The sequence below is a fragment of the Armigeres subalbatus genome, chromosome 1 (genome assembly GCF_024139115.2).
Source record: "Armigeres subalbatus isolate Guangzhou_Male chromosome 1, GZ_Asu_2, whole genome shotgun sequence".
Lineage (NCBI taxonomy): Eukaryota > Metazoa > Arthropoda > Insecta > Diptera > Culicidae > Armigeres > Armigeres subalbatus.
In genome coordinates, this window is record NC_085139.1 from 63712252 (window position 1) to 63732410 (window position 20159).

General features: G+C 40.5%; 3 protein-coding genes across 5 annotated transcripts in view; 2 read left to right on the plus strand and 1 right to left on the minus strand.

The window, feature by feature from the left end:
* Positions 1-3006: 3006 nt before the first annotated feature.
* Positions 3007-4467, minus strand: LOC134207547 (protein tumorous imaginal discs, mitochondrial-like). 2 transcript variants are annotated; one of them, XM_062683278.1, is made up of 3 exons: positions 3751-4467; positions 3290-3559; positions 3007-3222 (listed from the first exon to the last, which is right to left on the minus strand). In XM_062683278.1, the coding sequence occupies exons 2-3, from the start codon at positions 3524-3526 to the stop codon at positions 3151-3153; spliced, it is 309 nt and encodes a 102-aa protein (XP_062539262.1). In that variant the 5' UTR covers positions 3527-3559; positions 3751-4467; the 3' UTR covers positions 3007-3150. The 2 variants fall into 2 exon arrangements, with proteins under 2 accessions (XP_062539262.1, XP_062539327.1); XM_062683343.1 differs by having other exon boundaries at positions 3707-3763.
* An 8922-nt stretch (positions 4468-13389) lies between these two features.
* Positions 13390-16486, plus strand: LOC134207659 (TBC1 domain family member 5 homolog A). 2 transcript variants are annotated; one of them, XM_062683555.1, is made up of 7 exons: positions 13390-13893; positions 13961-14491; positions 14557-14607; positions 14669-15075; positions 15135-15241; positions 15305-15607; positions 15715-16486. In XM_062683555.1, exons 1-7 carry the CDS (start codon positions 13817-13819, stop codon positions 16264-16266), a joined length of 2028 nt encoding a protein of 675 aa, XP_062539539.1. In that variant the 5' UTR covers positions 13390-13816; the 3' UTR covers positions 16267-16486. The 2 variants fall into 2 exon arrangements, with proteins under 2 accessions (XP_062539539.1, XP_062539456.1); XM_062683472.1 differs by having other exon boundaries at positions 13391-13893; positions 15305-15655.
* A 600-nt stretch (positions 16487-17086) lies between these two features.
* The window catches only part of LOC134226365 (translin-associated protein X), a 50640-nt gene continuing 47567 nt past the window's right edge, over positions 17087-20159 (plus strand). Inside the window, exon 1 of the mRNA XM_062707106.1 lies at positions 17087-17503. Coding sequence (XP_062563090.1) covers positions 17238-17503 — 266 coding nt within the window. The 5' untranslated portion in view covers positions 17087-17237. The remainder of the gene's footprint in view (positions 17504-20159) is intronic.

A 20159-nucleotide genomic window follows, 5' to 3' on the forward strand; every position in this document is an offset into this window, starting at 1 on the left:
ATGGTAGGATGGGCAGGGTATGTTGCAAGAATGTCGGATAGCAACCCTGCAAAGATGGTGTTCGCTCACGACCCCCAAGTACAAGAATGCGTGGAGCGCAGCAAGCGAGGTGGTCTGACCAGGTACAGAACGACTTGGCGAGCGTGGGGCGTAACCGAGGATGGATAGATGTGGCCTCGAAATTGGGCATCAAATTTTCTGTTTAGATGTGGACTAAATAAATGAATTAAATATTATTCTAATGTTAATGTTACAAGGTTAAAATACTTATTTCCATTTACTTCCGCTATATTCCGAATATAGCGGAAGTGAATGGAAGTTTGAAGTATTTTAACCTTGTAACATTTTCCCCTAAGACGCTCAATATTAATTATTTTATAATGTTAATGTGTTGTGTTTTATAGTAATAACATTAGCAATAGTCTTTCGAGAAATATCAAGTCATGTCCCCTTGCGTCTACTCTTTAGTTATGAGGTTCACTCTGTCTCAAGACTCACTTTACTTTATTCAATTAGTGTTAAACTGGTTCAATATTGATTTCTTCTATTTGATTATGATTGGTACATGGCACATGATCACACTAGTACCTGTTTATGGCCCGTTTATATATGAGCTAGTTCTAGCGGACAATGCACTATCCGACAATATTAGCACGAAATTTGCATAATGTAAACGCTTATTAGCGAGGACAATTCCTGTTTACATGATGCTAATACCGTGCTAGTATTGTCGGACAGTGCATTGTCCACTAGAACTAGCTCATATGTAAACGGGCCATTAAGAAGCTAAATACTATCTGCTAGTTTGTTACGGTTCTGACCTGACGAAGCGACGAAGCGAATTGTCTAGACATAGGGGAGACCCATTGCAAACCAATATCTCGTTTTTTTAGTATTTGGTTAGTTTCGGTGCTAAAAACAAGCTATTTAGATTTAATGACGCCGAGCAATACACGTTGGGAAAAGGGGTGCTGCACAAATCGTCTATCTCCCTATATTAAACTTTAAAAAAATAAAGGTTCTGTTGGAAAACATGTTCCTTCGAATGCCAATTATATTTCATGCGGAAGCGTAGAAGCATACTGATGAAGTTCCAATTCTGTAACCAACAAACATGTTGAATAAGTTCAATACTAGCTTCAATACCACAGATGAATTGGTGTATAGTGGACATCGAATATGGAACGTTTCGGATAACAACACTCATCTTCGCAACCACACCAAGACGAACCAACAGATGTATATATGATACTTTAATATAATAAGTTGACTTAAATCCCTGTACTATTTTACTCCCCGGGGCTTGTCGCCCTTTTCCTCTGCGGAGATGAACCAGTCCCTGGTGAAAATCTCCCAAATAAAGTTAATAATAACTCTTTGGTGTAGAACATCTGCTGGTTTCCCCCCAAAAATAAAATATTCCCGAAGCTCCATTAAATCCTATTTAGATTTACGCCATTTATGATAATAAATATCATGATAAAGAGTAATTTGAAGCCTCATATTCTACACGATAATTAATATGATAAATGGCGTAATCTGAATATGCTATAAAGGTATCACTATTTAGCATTACTCACATCTTGTTTCGTTGCTCCAAATTTCTAAGCACATCCGACCCGATACTGAAATGGGCTTTATGGCAAAATAACTTCATCATGTCAGGATAGTTGTACAAGCGGGATAGCCTGAAACATTGGAAAATAAATTTAGTAATTTCCCTAAACAAACTAGTAATTACGTATCCGAAAAGCGGAAACTTGTTTTATTATTGGCAAAGAGGCATCTACAAGATACGTCACGCTTTAAGGGGGAGGAGAGGTTCCGAGCAGCGTAATGATTCAAAGTGTGACAGAGGGAAGAGGGGTTGAAAATCGCAGATTTTTGCGTGACGTACTTTGTGGTTCTTCCCCAAGACATTTTCGATGATGTTTTGGCAACAAGATTGTTTAATTATCTAAGTAAAAGTAGCCTTATATCAATAATAGGATAGGGCTTGCTAAAGGCACTGTTTGGTTTATGTATGAATATGTTTTAGAACTTATGTTTACATACTTTATGCCGGCCACATAGACCGATGATTGGGTTAAGACGAGCTCGGTGGTATTGTTGCTACCGCTTTTGCCGTCGTGAGTTCCATCCCAGACTCGTCGCTTTCCTATTTCCATGCCAAATAGCCTAAATATTGGGAGCAGGTCTTGGTAATGGGCGCACAGAAGTCGGACACTTTCACCGAGAATCGGTCTCTTTTCCACGATCCATTCAAGAAACTACGGCATCGCGGATAAGATTTGGCTTCTCCGGTAATTTATCCGTATATCGACCCGTGAACTATAGCTGATTCCAGACTGATCATTCTGAAAGTTCTCAGCCGTTTCGAAATACAGAACTACATAATCCTGAAACAGAAATCGAATAAATTAATTATTATTAATTATTGCAAGGAAAATATATACTTACATCTTATACGGTTCTGGATGATGTGGACATTTACTATTTGATAAAGCTACAAATATGCAATTATTAAAATCTTGAAACAAACAAAAAGATTCACAACAATCAAAATCTAAACCTGCAAGTTCCATGAATTTTCACGAACTATTTCAAGATGGCACCTTGACAAACTGGAGCTGAGTTAAGGTGCCGTCAGACGTTGCAAGCAAATCACTCGCAACGAGCATTTTGCTCGCAGAAAGTGACAACTGTCAAAAATTTGCCTGTCTGACTACACTGAAAGTGATTGCATGCATACACGCTCATTTGAATCTACTCAAAAGTGAGTCAAATTCGACTCACTTTGGAAAAAAGTGGAACAGCTCACTTTTGAGTAACCGAATGTTTACTCACTTACGAGTAATGCAGCAATATGTCAAAATTAGAGTAAGACTTACTCACTTTTTTCCAGCTAAAAGTGAGTAGATCTTACTCACTTTTGAAAATGTTTTGCGCTTGGCAATGGAATGGAATTTCATTTTAATAATCGGAATAGTATTTCGCCTAGCTCAAATCATTTATTAATATAATTTTAGTGGGATGTACCAATACATAATGCTAAGAGTTTACATAAGAGTTTAAATACATAAGTAGTCGATAAAATCATCATCATTCGGGCACTGAGTGATTTTGTTCTCGATAGATTCATTTTCTTCGTCACCAAGGAACTATAGACGATGAAACGCCCATGATTTGACCGGGGGTATCTTCTTCCAATTCTGCGTACACCTAAAAATAAGAAACGAGGGGAAATTATAATAAACTCAAAACATTTATCGGAACTAAACATTCTAACCTCCATCATCACTTTGTGCTTGTTGGGACTCGGGATCTGTCTTTTCACGTGAACGTAATGGTCACAATAGCTGACGCTGTTGACCCGTGATAGACCCTCGCCGGGTGCGCGAAGATGTGACTGGCACAACACAAGGACTGGCACCACCTGGATTGTCTGATCGTCGTAGACGCACTGCACCTCCTGTACCACCGACGATCGCTTGAGAGGGGGAAATGTTTCCATCTGTGTGTACATGGGCACCGTCTTGGCGGGAGTAGAGACTTTTATCTGCGATGTAAATTAAAAAAAAACTTATTTTCATAACGCATTGATTGATACAATGGGTACAACGCATTTGTTTCATTATCCATCGAACGATTACAAATTCGTTATAACACCAATTTGTCGCTTGCTTTTATTAACATGCGTGCTCACATCTGAAAAATATCACTTAATGAGTTCAGTACTTAAAAACTTACTTGAATGTAATGATAACGTTTCGCAGATAACGCTGACTGACATTGGAACGATTACAAGTTCTTTGAAGGCGTTAACGCGCATAATATTTCAGGCACGAGTATGTGCTTCGCGTACCCGAACTGTAATACCAACAGATGGAACGCATCACAAATTTTCCGGTAGATATTTATTGTCTTCATTCCAGTTTCGTAGCGGGACTGTTACTTGCCCGGCTTGGTGCCCGGTTCGTATATCGTGATCCGGAACATTTGGGTCTTGAATCCACCACAATAATATCCATGTCTTTGTTGACACCGCAGGCAAGGGCAAAGGCAAGTTCAAGTTCCAGACACCCTCAAGGCCATATCGAGAATCGGAGATATCATGGAATTTGGAAGAATCCTCCGTCGCTCGATCGTGCTGCGAGAATCCTTGCGGGTCATGTCCAGCCGGATCATCACCACCAGCTCTGCCCATCTGCGCCGATGTCTGTCCATAAATATCGAATATTCACGTCCGGAACATTTCAGTTTTCACAAAATACACTTTATAAAAGCACGAGAAAAATTTTCAAACAGCTTGACAGTTGAGGCAATTACGCAAAAGTGAGTAAAAGCTGAAATTATGGGAAGTGAGTGAAAATTTACTCACCTGCTAAATATAATGTTACTCACTTTTTGACATTAGCATTAAAATTCAAAAGTGAGTCATTTTGACTCACTTTTGAGTAGATTCAAATGAGCGTGGCAAACAAATGACAACTCGTAAGCAAACGCTCGCTTGCAATGTGTGACTGCTAAGCGTTAAAAATCTTCAACTCGCAGAAACGAAATTGCGCTTGCTAGTGCAGCACTAGCAAATTTTTCGCTCGCAAAAGTGAAAACGTTTTCAGGTGGCAGTGTTGCACTGCAAAAATAGGAATAAAATTAGATTTTGTGGCCGAAAAACAAGTTTTTCGTTTTTGTTTATATTTGCATGAGAGTAAATTTGTCATTTGCTTAAAGTAAAAAACTGCTACGTGTGACTGCAATTGCGAGTGCTCTCAGGAATCATTCGCTCGCACGAGTGATTTGCTTGCAACGTCTGACGGAGCCTTTAGAGAAGTGCAGCCAGATTTAATATTGCGTTTTTATTCAACGCAATATTAAATAAAATGTGTGTAATAATAAACACGCATATTAGAATAAGATGGTTGCATACGTTTCGGTGTAATAATACCATTGCCTGTATGTCTTTATTACACGATAGTAACGTGATGTTAAATGGATTTCATTATCCTGTGTAATTTCCAGGCGATGTAAATGCACATACAATTGTTGTAATTTTGTATCTGTATTTCGTTGTTACATAGCCTTTTTTCCTACATCGGGCAAATTACGTCGATGTGTTTTACAATAATTTTTGCTGTGATAGAAACAAATAAATTTTTCGTACAAGAAAAACAACACGAAAGTTTTTTTTGGCCTTTTTCAAAGTGTCATAAATTAAAGGCTTTAATTCAAAAAGTGAGTTCTAATGCGTATTTACACAGTCAATTTTATCTATTTTGAGGCCCAATGTCGATTGCCATCAAAATTTTAGCGCGATTTTTTTTTCTTCTCGTTCCAAAAAGGCTGCGAAATTCGGTTGTGGGCACCTTTATTGGTTCGGTTATGGGCACCCTCATTTTATTGATAAATCATTCAATATCGTTTTACTTGTCCCTTAACTTGTTTTCAATAACGTTTTAAGGCAGTTTTTATAATTAGTTTGACATAATTGTTCGAAATAATGAGTTTATTTAATACTTTTGTTCTTTGGGCATGTCTAGTCATTTTACACACACTTTTTGGAACAAAGCGTTGACCGATTTGCTTGCAACAAGTTGCATTCGACGGGGAATGCTTTCCCATTGTTTCCTATTGAAAATTGGTCAGATCGGACTATGGAATCAAAATTTATGGCCAAAATATTATTTTTTGAAATGAACGAGAAAGGCAATATTGCCGCTAGGGTGATTAATCAGGATTTTTTTGACTGTGATGCATACCAATAAAACGTAAATCAATGAAAAATTAAAACCCATTTACCTAAAGTGCTATTTTAGACCTTTCTTATGTGATTTTTTTCAACATCCTCCTTAATGCACCGAGGGAGGCATCATCACTGCTAGGTGAATTGATTTGAGTTTTTTTAGTGTCTCCTGGCTTTTAGAATGAATAAACTATTCATTGTATTTAAATATGGGTGGTTTTTATTCATGCTTCTTTATTTTTAGCTAAGTTTTCAAGGGTGCCCACAACCGAACCACGAAATGAAAATGTCCAAAAATGTAAAATTTTCTAAATTTTTTTCTAAATCGATGAAATCATATTAATTTCTTTGCTAGTAGCGAAGACCACTTTATCAATTGATAATGTGGTCTTCGCTAGTAGTAAGGTTATAAGTTCAGCTTTCGATTGCTATGCAAATGTCGACATAAGATCAACCAGGGCCAAAGTTATGGACCAAACACAAAAGGGTGCCCACAACCGAACCTCCTTCCCTATTATTATTTCAACAACCAGTATTGTTGATGAAGCGAAACCTTTTTAGGCTTTGACAGTGGCGTAGCCAGATAGGGTAACCGTACCCTTAGTGGAGGTAGCACCAATAGTGGAGGTAGTGGGGTTTTAATGAGATTTATCATATTTATACACATTACGATGGTTTCAGTTGATACGTCGTGCTTTAAATATCCTATTGAATGCAACTTATCTCAAGATTTCGCTTGAAAAACTATTAAAAACAATGATTTTCCTTAACAAAATCGACTCCCTTGCACCTATAGTGGCGCAACTATACCAATAGTGGCGAGTCTCATAAGAACCATAATGGATAGCACCACTATGGGAACCAAAATTAATTTTTACCGCCACTAAAGGAAGAGTGTACCATTAGTGGTGCAAGCAATATTTGGTAATTGTTGATGTTAAATGACATCTATCTCATTTTTGTTAGCAAATTTATTAGTTTATCTATTCACTAAGATATTAAAGCTGTAAATTTCCCATAACTATCAATTTTTAAAACATATTTTCTTTTGTGGATCTACTAATGCCTCCACTATTGGTGTCGTTACCCTAATTGGTCTGGGGGGGTATTCTGAATCCAGCTTTCCACGCTTGGTAATGGCGGCTTGTCGGTATATAAAAATCAATCGGTCACTGTACTTTTTGACACTAGCTGGAGGAAAACTCACTGGCGAAAAGGCCTTTTTTCCCTTCCCCTCACCCAGGAACGCCAGTGAGCTTTCCTCCAGCTAGTGTCAAACAGTACAGTGACCGATTGATTTTTACATACCGACAAGCCGCCATTACCAAGCGTGGAAAGCTGGATATTTTTTTTAATTTGTGAGGGTTCGAAAATAAATTTCTTCTAAAAAAATTGTCTCTGGGGGGGGGGGCAGGTTATGCTAACCCCCCGCCCATCCCCGGGCTACGCCACTGAGCTTTTATTCCATGAAGCTTAGCTTGGTTCAATTTTCACATAATCTTGTTGATTTTGAAAGATTTTTAATTTTGTTTCAAAAATCCAGCTTTCCACGCTTGGTAATGGCGGCTTGTCGGTATATAAAAATCAATCGGTCACTGTACTTTTTGACACTAGCTGGAGGAAAACTCACTGGCGAAAAGGCCTTTTTTCCCTTCCCCTCACCCAGGAACGCCAGTGAGCTTTCCTCCAGCTAGTGTCAAACAGTACAGTGACCGATTGATTTTTACATACCGACAAGCCGCCATTACCAAGCGTGGAAAGCTGGATAGATATGTTTGTTGTATGTTTGTTTCAATTAACATTTTAGTTTAAAGTGAAAATAAATGCATTGTTGTTTTCTTAATAAATATTGATTGGTTCTTCAGTTTTTATAGGTTTTTATACTAGTCGCAAATGTAGCAAAATCTACTATAGCGGCGGAGACAGAGCAGAACCTGGAGTTGGCTTCATGGTGATCGGGGGGCAGATGAAGCGTTTTATCCATTGGAAGCCGATAAGCGACCGCATCTGCGTGTTGAGAATGAAGGGCAAATTCTTCAATAATAGCCTGATCAGCATTTATGGCCCAACGAACGATAAGCCTGATGACGTGAAAGATGAGTTCTATGGAGAGTGCCCAACACATGTATAGATTGTCATCGGGGATGCAAATGCGCAAATCGTAAGAGAAAGTTTCTTTCGTCCTGTAATTGGTAGAGAAAGCCTTCATTGCGCTACCAACGATAATGGTCTGCGACTTGTGACCTTTGCTGCTGCTAGAGGGATGACAATTAACAGTACCTACTTCGCACGTAAGAATATCCGCAAACACACCTGGCAACATCCGAGTGGAGATACTAGTTCACAGATAGACCACTTGCTGATCGACTGACGGCATTTCTCTTCGTCCTTCAGAGGCCCAAACATTGACTCGGATCACTATCTTGTAGTTGCAAAAATTCGGGCGCGACTTCACAGCGTTACGAATTCACGAAACAACAGAACGATGCGTTTCAATATCCAACGCTTGTCCGTTGAAGGAGTTGCTGAACATCACCACCAGAAGCTTGTAACCTCTCAGTTACAATCCTATCGTAGCATCGATCAACAATAAAAAAATGTACATAATAAAAATATATATATATATAATTTATGGTCCTAGAATTAAATAAATAGATTAAGATAGTAATGTTACACATTTAAAGTTTTGTTATCCCATCCTAGTTCCTTTCCTTCTGTGTCAGATGCCCTTTACAACCCTATTATAAATTTTAATTTGAATGAATTATTGGCAGTGGCTGATTTTCTACCCGCCGCAGCCACATCCAGGCGCTATAGTATATGCACAAAATAGCCAGCAAGAGTTAACCGCCAGAAATTTGTATGGCGAAAGACATCTAACGCTGGTTTTCTCAAAATTAGGAACTTTTCATGAAAAACTATTTGGTACCGGTTATGAGGGATGGTGTCCGCTACTACGCATACCAAATATTTTTTCGATTAAAGTGCTTAATTTTGAGAAATCGAACCTTAGATGCCTTTCGCCATACTGATTTCAGAAAGTTAACTCCTTGTGTGCCGCTGTAAGCACGCTCAAAGCAGTCGATTCATTATCCCTTACCCCCTGACACAAAGCAACCGCTGACAACAAACGATCGTTTGTAACAACGACCGTAACCCGCTACCATGCTACCATGTCGGTAACAATACCCATTATGCCATGGCGGTTTTGTAAACTGCGGTCCAGCGGATATAAAAACCACCTGAAACCAGGTTCAGGAGCTTATTCGTAACAGAATTATATTATCCATCGAAGACGATTGTCGAGGTCCGATAGCTGGAGTGCAAATAGTCGTGAAAGTTCCGTCCGCGCATCTATCATACTGGAGTCTGCAGTGAACATTGTTCCGAGCAATTGTGCCACGTAGGTGGAATCGACCTAAGCGTAGGTGGTGAACTCTGCCGGTGAAGCTTGCTGAAGCCAAGAACGACGCCATACCAACACCGCAACCGACGGATTCATCCACCGAGCGGCGCGACGAGGGCTGGTTCATCCAACGAGAGACGGCGATACGAAACAGCATCTGATCATAACCAGATTGTGGGTGGTGGCGAGTCCTAGACTGGTGATCGACGACCTCCGTCATTATCGTCGTATTACACGTGGCGGGCGAGTGGCAACGGCTGTCTAGGAGGGGAGAGCCCCTGTAAGGTCCGGCGGGAATACCCCCGCTTGCAGGAAGCTCAATATCCGATGAGTTGTCACCCCGCGCACGAGTTTAGGGACGTCACCGTGCTTTCTTCTCCCCCACTCCATTTCAACGTTCCGATGAACGCTAGCAGAAATTGCGCCAACAGGAATCTGCTTACTGCTGCACCAATGAAAATAAATACTAAAATCCAAATACGGTGTGTGTGCCTTTCGTGTATGGCGAAAAACCTTTCACTACTACATTTGAACGAGCTCCCATAAGAAGCCGTGCAAATATGTACGTCATCATTTGCTGTTTACATTTTCCATCATCCACTAATACACTTGCATTTGGTCTTCTTCCTCACCTTCTATCTATTCTCATTGCTGCTGCACATGTAGACGACCGCTACCCGAACAAAAAGGTGTGTTGATTTTTCCCATTCCATTTCCCTTAATTAAAGTTAAAAATAAAAATGTACATTCTTAGTTACTAGTTCTATTCAAATAAAAATTTATTATTTATTATTTTCTATGATCATATTATCCCTTTTTTCCGCCATCTTTATATTGAAAAATTGTTCGATCGTGTCGTAACCGCCGACCGAAGAACCGGATTGAACGGACAAAATGACGCCATCTTCTACTAGAAGGCGTTCTTCATGGCTGGCCATGCTAACGTATGCGCCAGTCGAAACCATAGCAGCCGAATGTTCCTCCTGGTGCTCCATTTCGCGTCCGTCGCTGTTAGTTATCCTCAAAAGACTGACCATAGCTAACAGCGACGGACGCGAAATGGAGCACCAGGAGGAACATTCGGCTGCTATGGTTTCGGCTGGCGCATACGTTAGCATGGTCAGCCATGAAGAACGCCTTCTAGTAGAAGGTGGCGTCACTTTGTCCGTTCAATCCGGTTCTTCGGTCGGCGGTTACGACAGATCGGTGCATAAACGTGGGAAGTTCGTTCCGTCATTCAATAACTCCCGGATTGACCCTGAGCTTGGATTAAATTAAATATTAACTTTCAGATAGATAGGAGATGCCACCAGGCGGATCTGGCGACGTCAACAGATTGTGGGAAAATATCCACGAAGTTGTGACAACAACAGCGCAGGAAGTGTTAGGCACTGCACACCAACGCCAACGAAAATATTGGTTTGATGAGGAGTGCCAGCGAGTGACGGAAGAGAAACATGTTGCTAGGAGTCGAATGCTAGTGGATCGTACCCGTTCCAACAGAGAGCAGTACAGTGTAGCAAGGGGAGAAGAGATACGAATCCACCGCAGATAAAAAAGCAACACGAAGAGAGTATGATAGCTGAAGTGCAGAAGAACATGTATAGAAACGATGTGCGGAAGTTTAACGCAACTGTCAATGGCGCGCGGCAAAGACTGCGCAAGTGCCTACCATGAGCAATGACCGAAAGGGGAATTTACTGACAGACAAGACTGTGGTGGCAGTCAAGTGGAAGGCGCACCTCGAAGATTCGTTGAACGGTGAAAATAAAGGTGTATTAAGGGCAGGATGGACATAGTCGACGATGGTCAAGCTGTGGAACCATCAACGCTGGACTAGGTAAAGGTGGCTCTTAACGAGCTGAAAACCAGTAAAGCTGCTGTGAAAGACGAGATCCCGGTTGAGCTTCTCAAACACGGAAGTGAGCTGCTGCATCAATCAATCCTGAAGAACTGCCTGCCGGCTGGTTGTATGGCCTCATATGCCCAATCTATAAGAAAGGGCACAGACTAGAGTGTGCCAATTACAGAGGGATCACCATTCTGAACTCGGCGTACAAAATTGTGTCGCGTATCTTGCTTAACAGACTGAGACCGTTTGAGGAGTCCTTCGTCGACGAATACCAGGCAGGTTTTCATGAGGGCCGATCAACGACGGATCAGATGTTTAGCCTGCGGATGATCCTTGATAAATTCCGGGAGTACAACTTGCAGTCTCACCATCTGTTCATTTATTTCAAAACAGCGTGCGATTCAGTGGAAAGAAATGAGCTGTGGCATATGATGTCCGAACATGGTTTTCCGGCGAAACGGATTAGACTGGTACATGCAACGCTGGATGGCTCGAAATCAAGTATTCGGATGGCAGACGAAGTGTCAACCACGATTGTGACCTTAGACGGATTGAAGCAGGGCGATGCATGGACATGTCACAATGACGTTTCCCGTGAAGTGAAAAGACGTATTGCTGCTGCAAAAGGACCGTCTATGGATTACGTAAACAGCCTAGGCCCTGCAACATGCAGACGGAAACGAAATTTGCTCAACATAAAACTCTGATTCTACCAGTGGCCCTTTATGGACATAAAGCATATATACTGCCGTGAATCGCATATATGTCCCATCTTTGCTGGGTTTCCTATTCATATGGAACAAATATGCTATTCACGGCAGTATAATATAAGTGCTGCGTACAATACTCGGAGGGAAACTAGAAAATGGTGAGTGGCGCAGACGCATGAATCATGAGCTGTATCAAGAAAATATTCTGAATCGTATAAAATACGGCAGACTTCAGTTGGCTGGTCACTTAATGCGAATGTCGGAAGAAAGAATACTCAATACTCAACAGAGAACCAGATAGAGGCCAGCGACTTCGTGGGCCACGAACACGCTGACTCCACACGGTGGAATCGGACCTAGGGACCCTAAACGTTCGGGGAAACTAGAGAAACATCGCCCAAGACCGACGATTATGGAGCTCTACAATACGCTAAGCACAAGTGTATCGACGCTGTAGCCAACCTGGTATCCAGGAAGGTGCCATGATGTGAAACACAGAATGAAGGGTTTTTTATTCGTATTTCTGTGGAATATTGTTGAATATTGCCTAGGCTCAGGTTGGCATCAGTGTTGGTAAAATCATTTGCAAAGCTCAATCATTGAGCGCTCCCGCGCGAACTAACTCGTTTGCGAATTTAAAATAATATATCACGTCTGAGTTTTTCATGCTAAAACGAATCATTTCACTCATTTCCCAAAAAATCATTTCGCTCAAAAAAATGTTTATAATCAATTTTGGGGCAATTCATTGTTTATACACGCAAGAGTATCCATTGTTCTATGTGTTGAACGTTAATTTACTCACTTGTCATAAGATGAGTTTGTACCATCCCTTTTAATTCCACCACTTGATTGTACCTTGACAGATACGTATTTCGACCTCAACAGTAAGGTCGTCTTCAGTCTTGACTCGACTAGTTTACTGTTATTTTACGAAGGAGGACAAAAGAAAGCCTACGATGATTCAAATGAATGATTCAAATCAGTCATTATTTTTTAGGTAGGGGAGAAGACAGCTTTGGCAAGTTTTGTTCTATTATTGTCAGGGGGGTTTTGGTCGACCAAATTTTATGAAATTTGGTCACAATATTCTTTGATATACAAAGAATGTTTAGGCCAAATTTGAGCATAATCAGTCATAAAAAACCCCCCTGACAACAATAAAACCTGCCAAAGCCGTCATTCCCCCTACTAAGTTAGGTGCGTTTCAACTCACGAGTGATTTGAACGAACCGTTCATGAGTTTTAAGATTTTGTGTTTTTCCCAGCACTGGTTGGCAGTCAAAAAGTTGCGGTGTTCGTATTTGCGGTGGCAAAGGTTGCGAAAACGAAAACGACATTAAATATATAGATATTTTAATATGGAGAAAAAACCACAATAAACTTTGCGTAACCAGTATGGGTAAAACGCAAACTAGTTTACAAATTTGCAGGAATGCACCATTAGAGGTAATCCTTTCTTTGGTGAACCACTGATTGAGTACACGCGCGCAATACGCGCAATTTGTGGGCACGTGTTCGTTCATGCGTATTCTTCTTTCGCGTGTATGGTCCCGCGAGGCGTAATGCGCTACTGAGAACTCGAAAGAATAAAATACAGCTCTCACGAGCAAATCGAGATCCTGGAATGATGACAATCAGCTGTTCGATTTTAAATGTCATTCGAAAGTTTTTTGTTTTTATTTATTTATCTCTCGTGCGTCGTCTACAACCATGAAGCAGCGTAGTTTTTGGCCATTACATTCGTCATTTTCTTCTGTTTTGTGATTAGGTACCTCAAAAAGAAAGGCATTGAATAGAAAGTTTAAAATAATTTGTGTTGTTGACATCAGTTCGCAATGATGCGTAATAGGTATTGTGTTGAGGCGGAATCTGAGTCAGAAAGATGAGGGAACACGGCCCCGCTGATAAGAAAGAATGATAATCGGCAATGTCAATATTTAGGCAGTGGTACCTGCATATAGGCATCAATAATCCTGTTCCGATTTTAGCTGCTGTACAACCGTATTACTGTTTTGCTTGACATTATTCCGTTATCTGCCGGATGGTTGCGTTGAATTTTGGTTTAAAGATTTCTTGGTTTCTGTGATATTTCAAGTAAAGGAATGGTCGATCTATCGTTACAAACGGACGAAAACGGTAGGCGGTTGGGCCGGGGATTATCCGGGGTTGACAAATATGAGTAAGTACGATAATTATTTTTTTATAAATCATTTGCATTACATACTTAAAATAACTATAAAAATCAGATTGGAATGGCGAAACATCTTGGACATCTCCAATGACGAGACTTTGTACGATCTACGACATGCTGCAGTGCGCGGAGATCTAAGAGCATCCTCATTCCGTAGTATTTATTGGGCTGTGTTTCTAGGGGTGCTTGAACCGCCTTCGAACAATTGGGTCAATCAACGAGAAACTAGCCGGAGAGAATATTCTGACCTTAAGTGTAGATATATGCTGAATCCCCACAGCACTTCGGAACGCTTCGATGACCCGCTGTCACAATCGAAGCAAAGCGTATGGAATCAACACTTTTGTGACCAGGAATTGTGTGCAGTCATAAAACAAGACGTCGTTCGTACGTTTCCCGGGGTGGATTTTTTCCGAAAGCTGCACATACAGGAAATGATGATCAATATTCTGTTTTGCTATGCGCGAAAGTATCCGGCCATGTGCTATCGTCAAGGTATGCACGAAATTCTAGCACCGTTAATTTTTGTGATACATAGCGATCAGCAAGCTCTAGAACACATACGAGAACTGCATCCTGGAGTCGAGTGAGTATGCAACATAGTTTATTAGTTGAAGATAGATTCAAACATAATGTGTTTATTTTATCTAGCCCAACGCTCGTAGCAGTCCTGGATCCTATTCATCTAGAAAAAGATTCGTTGTAAGTTTTTGATTCTTAGGAGTAGGAGAATTAAATCATAAATCGTTTGTCATTATTTCAGCGTGATTTTCTCCAAAATTATGGACAAGATTGCGTCGTTCTACCGTATCACCGATATGGTACCAACGGCTACTGGTTACTTCCCAGTTGCAACACCAGCCTCGCCCGCAAGCCCTGATCCTACAACGAGCGGACAAAAGCGAAAGCCTGAAATTGAAGTAGTTGAGCAGTTAAACTATATTAAAGATAAAATACTCATCAAGGAAGATTTGCACCTTCACAATCATCTTTTGAAACTTGACATTCCATTGGCACTTTTCGGTATCCGTTGGCTTAGGCTGTTATTCGGAAGGGAATTCTCTCTGCAGGACTTATTACTGCTGTGGGACGCTATTTTTGGCGATGGAGAAGAATTAAGTTTGATAAATTTTATCGTTGTTGCAATGCTAATACGAATAAGGGATAAATGTGAGTAGCTTTTGATGTTATGTAAATGTTCTTTTATATCATATTTGGAATCATTTCAGTAATTTATAGCGACTACACAACTTGCCTCATGTATTTAATGCGTTACCCGTCAAATGCTGATGTTTCACTGATCATTCGGCATGCTTTACACATGAAGTCACCGAAGGTAATGAGCCACATATTCCCTTTCCTTGCAGCTTGTATACTATCAAAACGTCTTTTTTTCTAGGTTTATGAACGTCCACAAGGTGCAATGATATATGTTTCTTCTCCACCGGCTAAAAAACCTCTACAGCAACCAGTAATGCGTTCCAAAAATATTGAACTTAATTATCTGAAATATTCGACGTTGCCAAACGTGCAGAAACGACAGCTAGCCTCTGAACATCCCCTCAGCGGAAAGGATGACCGACCACACACGTCCTCGCTACCTCGCAATTCTGGGTCTAGCTCAATGAGGAACCCAACAGCAATTGAGTTGAGAGAAAAGGCTACAATGGCAGCTAAAAAGGCTGCGGCTGCCTCAAATCAGGTAGATGTTCTAAAAGATTCCAACGTCAGTGACGGATACTTGGAAGATGTAAGTTGTGATAAATGAAGCAGAAACTATATAAATTGTTGAATTATTTCTTATTTTAGGACCCTGAACTTTTAAAAATTGAGTTACAAGAAGCCTACAATATCATGTCGGTCAGTCGGGCAAAACTTCTGCAATATCTTCAAGTGCTTCGACGGCACACGCATCCTGGCAACCCTACAGGCCGAGTTCAGCAATCGCTCGAAGGTATTGAGGAGATATGCTCGCTTCTCAAGCCCCGCTTCGATACCGTATTTCGAGCACCAGCTCCAATTGACGCAGCCACCGAGGCCAATGAGGATCATTCCCAGGAAAACCGCTCAACGACGGCACCACCAATCGTTCAACGGATGCAAACCCCTCCAGCAAGCCTTAATTTACAACGCTCATATAACTATGACCTTGACTGCAGGAGGAACAGTGCAGCTAGCGTATCACAGTACGAAATACCCGAGGACCGCTACAGTGGCATTGCGACGAAAAAGCTTGCCAATCGCAAAGAAGTTGAAATGCACGTTTTCCAGCAGGATTTCACCGATCGCACCCGACGAATAGACGACAAGGAATTTCCTTCGGCTAATCCACTCAGGACAGGGCGCCGAAGCTCCGATTGACGAATACTGAAACAGAACTAGATGGCCTACACAAGTATTAACCATGGTTAACACTATGTCTTACGTCGACATCATCGATACATAGCTTGGGGAAATAGTCCCTAGAACGAAAACAATAATTTCTACATATGGAATAGTGGCACATTCTTTATTACTGAATATTTCCTGTTTAGCCGCGTGAGCATGTTCCAAATCTGATTCAATAAAACACGTTTTTCAACTTGGTCGTAGTATTTTTGTTGCATTGTTCATGCTGAATAAATTGATCAGGAAAAACAATTTGGATTCTTACATTATGTGTTCTTGCCTGTATGTATATGTTCTTCAACTGTAAATAAAAGCTAAACTGTCCCATAATCATATGGAATCCATATCAATATAGGATGATTATGCTCACTGCTGCATTGTATTGAAGTAAAAATATTAAAAAATATATATATATTTAAAGGTTGTATGACAAACTGTGGAATTACAATCCGCGGAATGCCACATATCCCGGGAAATCATTTTGCGAAATGTACATTGGGCGGAATCTGACCATTTCGTGGAATTCCATATCGCGGTATGACCCGTTTTGCCGAAAATTTGAGGCATCAATTTTTTAGCTGAGTTGCAAATGCCACCTCGCTCGTATTTTGTATGTAGGTGCAGCTGTCGCAGTTTTTCACAGTGTTTTCACGGCACGTCAGACTATGATCCACAATACTTGATAAATACGTTATTCTCGAAATTCATTCTAAGCGCCACAATGAGAGACCAATGAGTAGCGCATCAAAAATGTTTGGGAATCCCTGATCTGTCACTCACTTCCAATGTTTTTTGTTTACATATCCGGTTGCGGCATCATCAGTTATACGGTTGTGCAGCGTGAAGCGAATATCGTTTTTGTGGTTCTTGTTCAATCCGTTTTATTCACCAGTTTTGGTCAGTTCCGTGAAAAATAAGCAAAATCACCGTAACTTCCGAGTGCAATGAGTAATCGTGGTGGCAATCGTCGTGGTGGTAATTTCCACAAAGGTGGCAGCGGCGGCAATCGTCACGGCGGTGGTAAATGGGGCGGTGCTAAAAATTCGGATGTGGCGGTCGATGAAAACAATCCGATTGTGCAGTGCTTCCGGGAGTACGCCCGGGAACTTGATACCAAGCATGATCGCTACGAACGCATCGTCAAGTGCAGCCGGGACATTACCATCGAGAGCAAGCGAATCATATTTTTGCTGCACACGGTTGATTCCAAGTAAGTTGTTTTGTTTATGCTCGATTAGGTGTGGAATTGGTCTATGTCTATCTGTTTTGTTCAGGGGCACATTGAAAAATTACGCAACGCAGAATAATTTTAGTGGTCAAATCTTTTGCCAAATTTATAGAGCTTGAGGGTCAAAGAACAAAATTGTGGCGAATCGTAGTTACCAAACCACATGGACCGAAAACGAAGTGATTCAAATCGTTCGGGGCATTCAGTGTAAAGATGAATCTGAATCATGCATTTGCCCAGCAGCTGCTTTATGTAGGGACTGAGTGCTATAGTAATGGATCCCTTCACGACTGAAATAGGCCTTTTCATGTGACACTGCCGAGACTGAACTTGTTTACAACCGCTGAACGACCGTGCAAGTCCGAAGCTGTCACTTTCATAGAACTGTCAATTGACGATAAAATCATCTGATTTTAAACGTCTCATGAAAAGGCCCATTAACTTCAAGCGCTTCCCTAGAGTCAGCCTCGTAGAAAATTGTGGTTCTGCAGCATCAGATGGCGGTACCCCGTTTGGCATAATGCCGTTTGACATAACGCCATTTGGCATAAGGGCCGTTTGGCATAATGACCATTTGGCATAATATGTATGCGGTGTCAAATTGAAGGCCATTTGGCATAAGGACCATTTGGCATAATTTGTATGCGGTGTCAAATTGAGGGCCGTTTGGCATAAAGTCCATTTGGCATAATTTATATACGGTTCCAAATTAATTGCCGTTTGCAGCAATTCATATGCAATAAAGAAGATGGTAAATTACAGAAAAAAGTGAATAAAAGTTTTGCTATCAAGGCTTTCAAGAAATGGTCAGTTCAAAAATTCCATTGAAATAAACAAAGAACTGCTCGCGTTTCAAAGAAGGGTGAATTATAGGAAATGAAAATGATAAAAGTATTGAAGTGAATAATCTTCAGCCGGGATATACAGTGAACCCTTCAAGAGACGATGTTCTATGACTCGATATCGAGTCATGGGAAGCAAGTTATGCCATATTATAAAAATATGTTATGGATTTCTGCGGTATTTCCTTTGAAAAACCCTAGCAGCCCAAGTTTCACATAGATTACTGCAATTCATCTGTGACCAGATTTGGTCACAAACAATTGCTGCACCATTTTGGCTGACTTTTGTTGCTCAGGAAGCTTTTCAAGGATTATATATCCCACTTCTCGATATTTCCCTGAGCCGATGGTCCCTTTATTATCGACTCATGGAGGATTGACTGTATCAACAATTTTATGGTGTACCGTTTCGTGATGCACGTGTTTGCCTGTTATAAGGAAAAAGTGTTATTTTGCCTTCTATAACTGCTCGCATTTGCCAGTATAAGGCCAAATGTGTTATTTTGCCTTCTTTGAATACTCGAATTTGCTCGTGTATTGGCAGCAAAACGATTCACTGCAAAATAATTTTAAATGCGGAATGATACAAAACGCAGAATGGAATATTGCGCAATGGTAATGCTCGCAATATGGTACATCAATAAATGGATTACCGCGGAATTTTGTACCGCAAATTGTTGCATAATCTTTAGAGCTTTAAAGTCTACTTAGCATCATCAGGTAATTCACCTTCGATGATGGTGTAGATTCCTGAACAAATAATTTGGAACAGTATGTAAATTATGCCAAATGGATATTATGCCAAACAGCCCTCAATTTGACACCGCATACAAATTATACCAAATGGTCGTTATGCCAAACGGCCCTTATGCCAAAATAGCCTTCAATTTGACACCGCATACATATTATGCCAAATGGCCATTATGCCAAACGGCCCTTATGCCAAATGGTCATTATGCCAAACTGCGTTATGCCAAACGGCATTATGCCATATGGCATTATGCCAAACGGGGTACCGCCATTATATTATACGTATTATGGTCTACCCATTTAAATTACATTGTCCATTCTCACACACTCTGAAAAATCTTTAGGTCATATTTACCTGAAAACAAATGTGGTTCTCATCCACCATACTCTTTATGTAAGTTACCTGAATGGCATGTAACCTGAACAAAATTTAGCCTCGTTGAGTTACATGATTTATCAGGTGAATCTGACTGGATTTTCCAGTACTAATGACGTAAAATTTGAAAGTAGTTACATTTTTGTTTGATCAGATGAACCATGAACCTTACGTGATTTCTACGCACTGGTTACGTGAACTATTAGTGAAAGCTACATGAAATCAGGCAACCACAACATGGTTTGAAATATATTGCAAAAATGTTTTTTTAATGAATACAAAATAAGTTAGTGACGCCCGCAGCCGTAAAACGGAACCTCTTCGCATGTTGATGTGTTGAAATGCATTTGATGCAGAACGATGTTTTTATCATTAGACAGAGAATGCTGTCATTCGGCCATTGCGCTTCAGAAATTATCATAAAAACACTGTTGGAGAACAAATCAAAGTTACTGACGAATATCGAATAAAATTTATCAGATTTGTTGAGAAATGATGTTACTAGTTTCTTTCTCGGAAATTGCTGCTATTTCCGCTGTAAAATCATTCAAAAAGTAGTCCACCCTTGGAAGACTAAAATCTGGAATAACATTTCAAATTAACGCTATCGAAAACTGTAATTTCTACCTTCATGTAGCTTCGTCTTCTTCCATATCCACTACGAATCTTA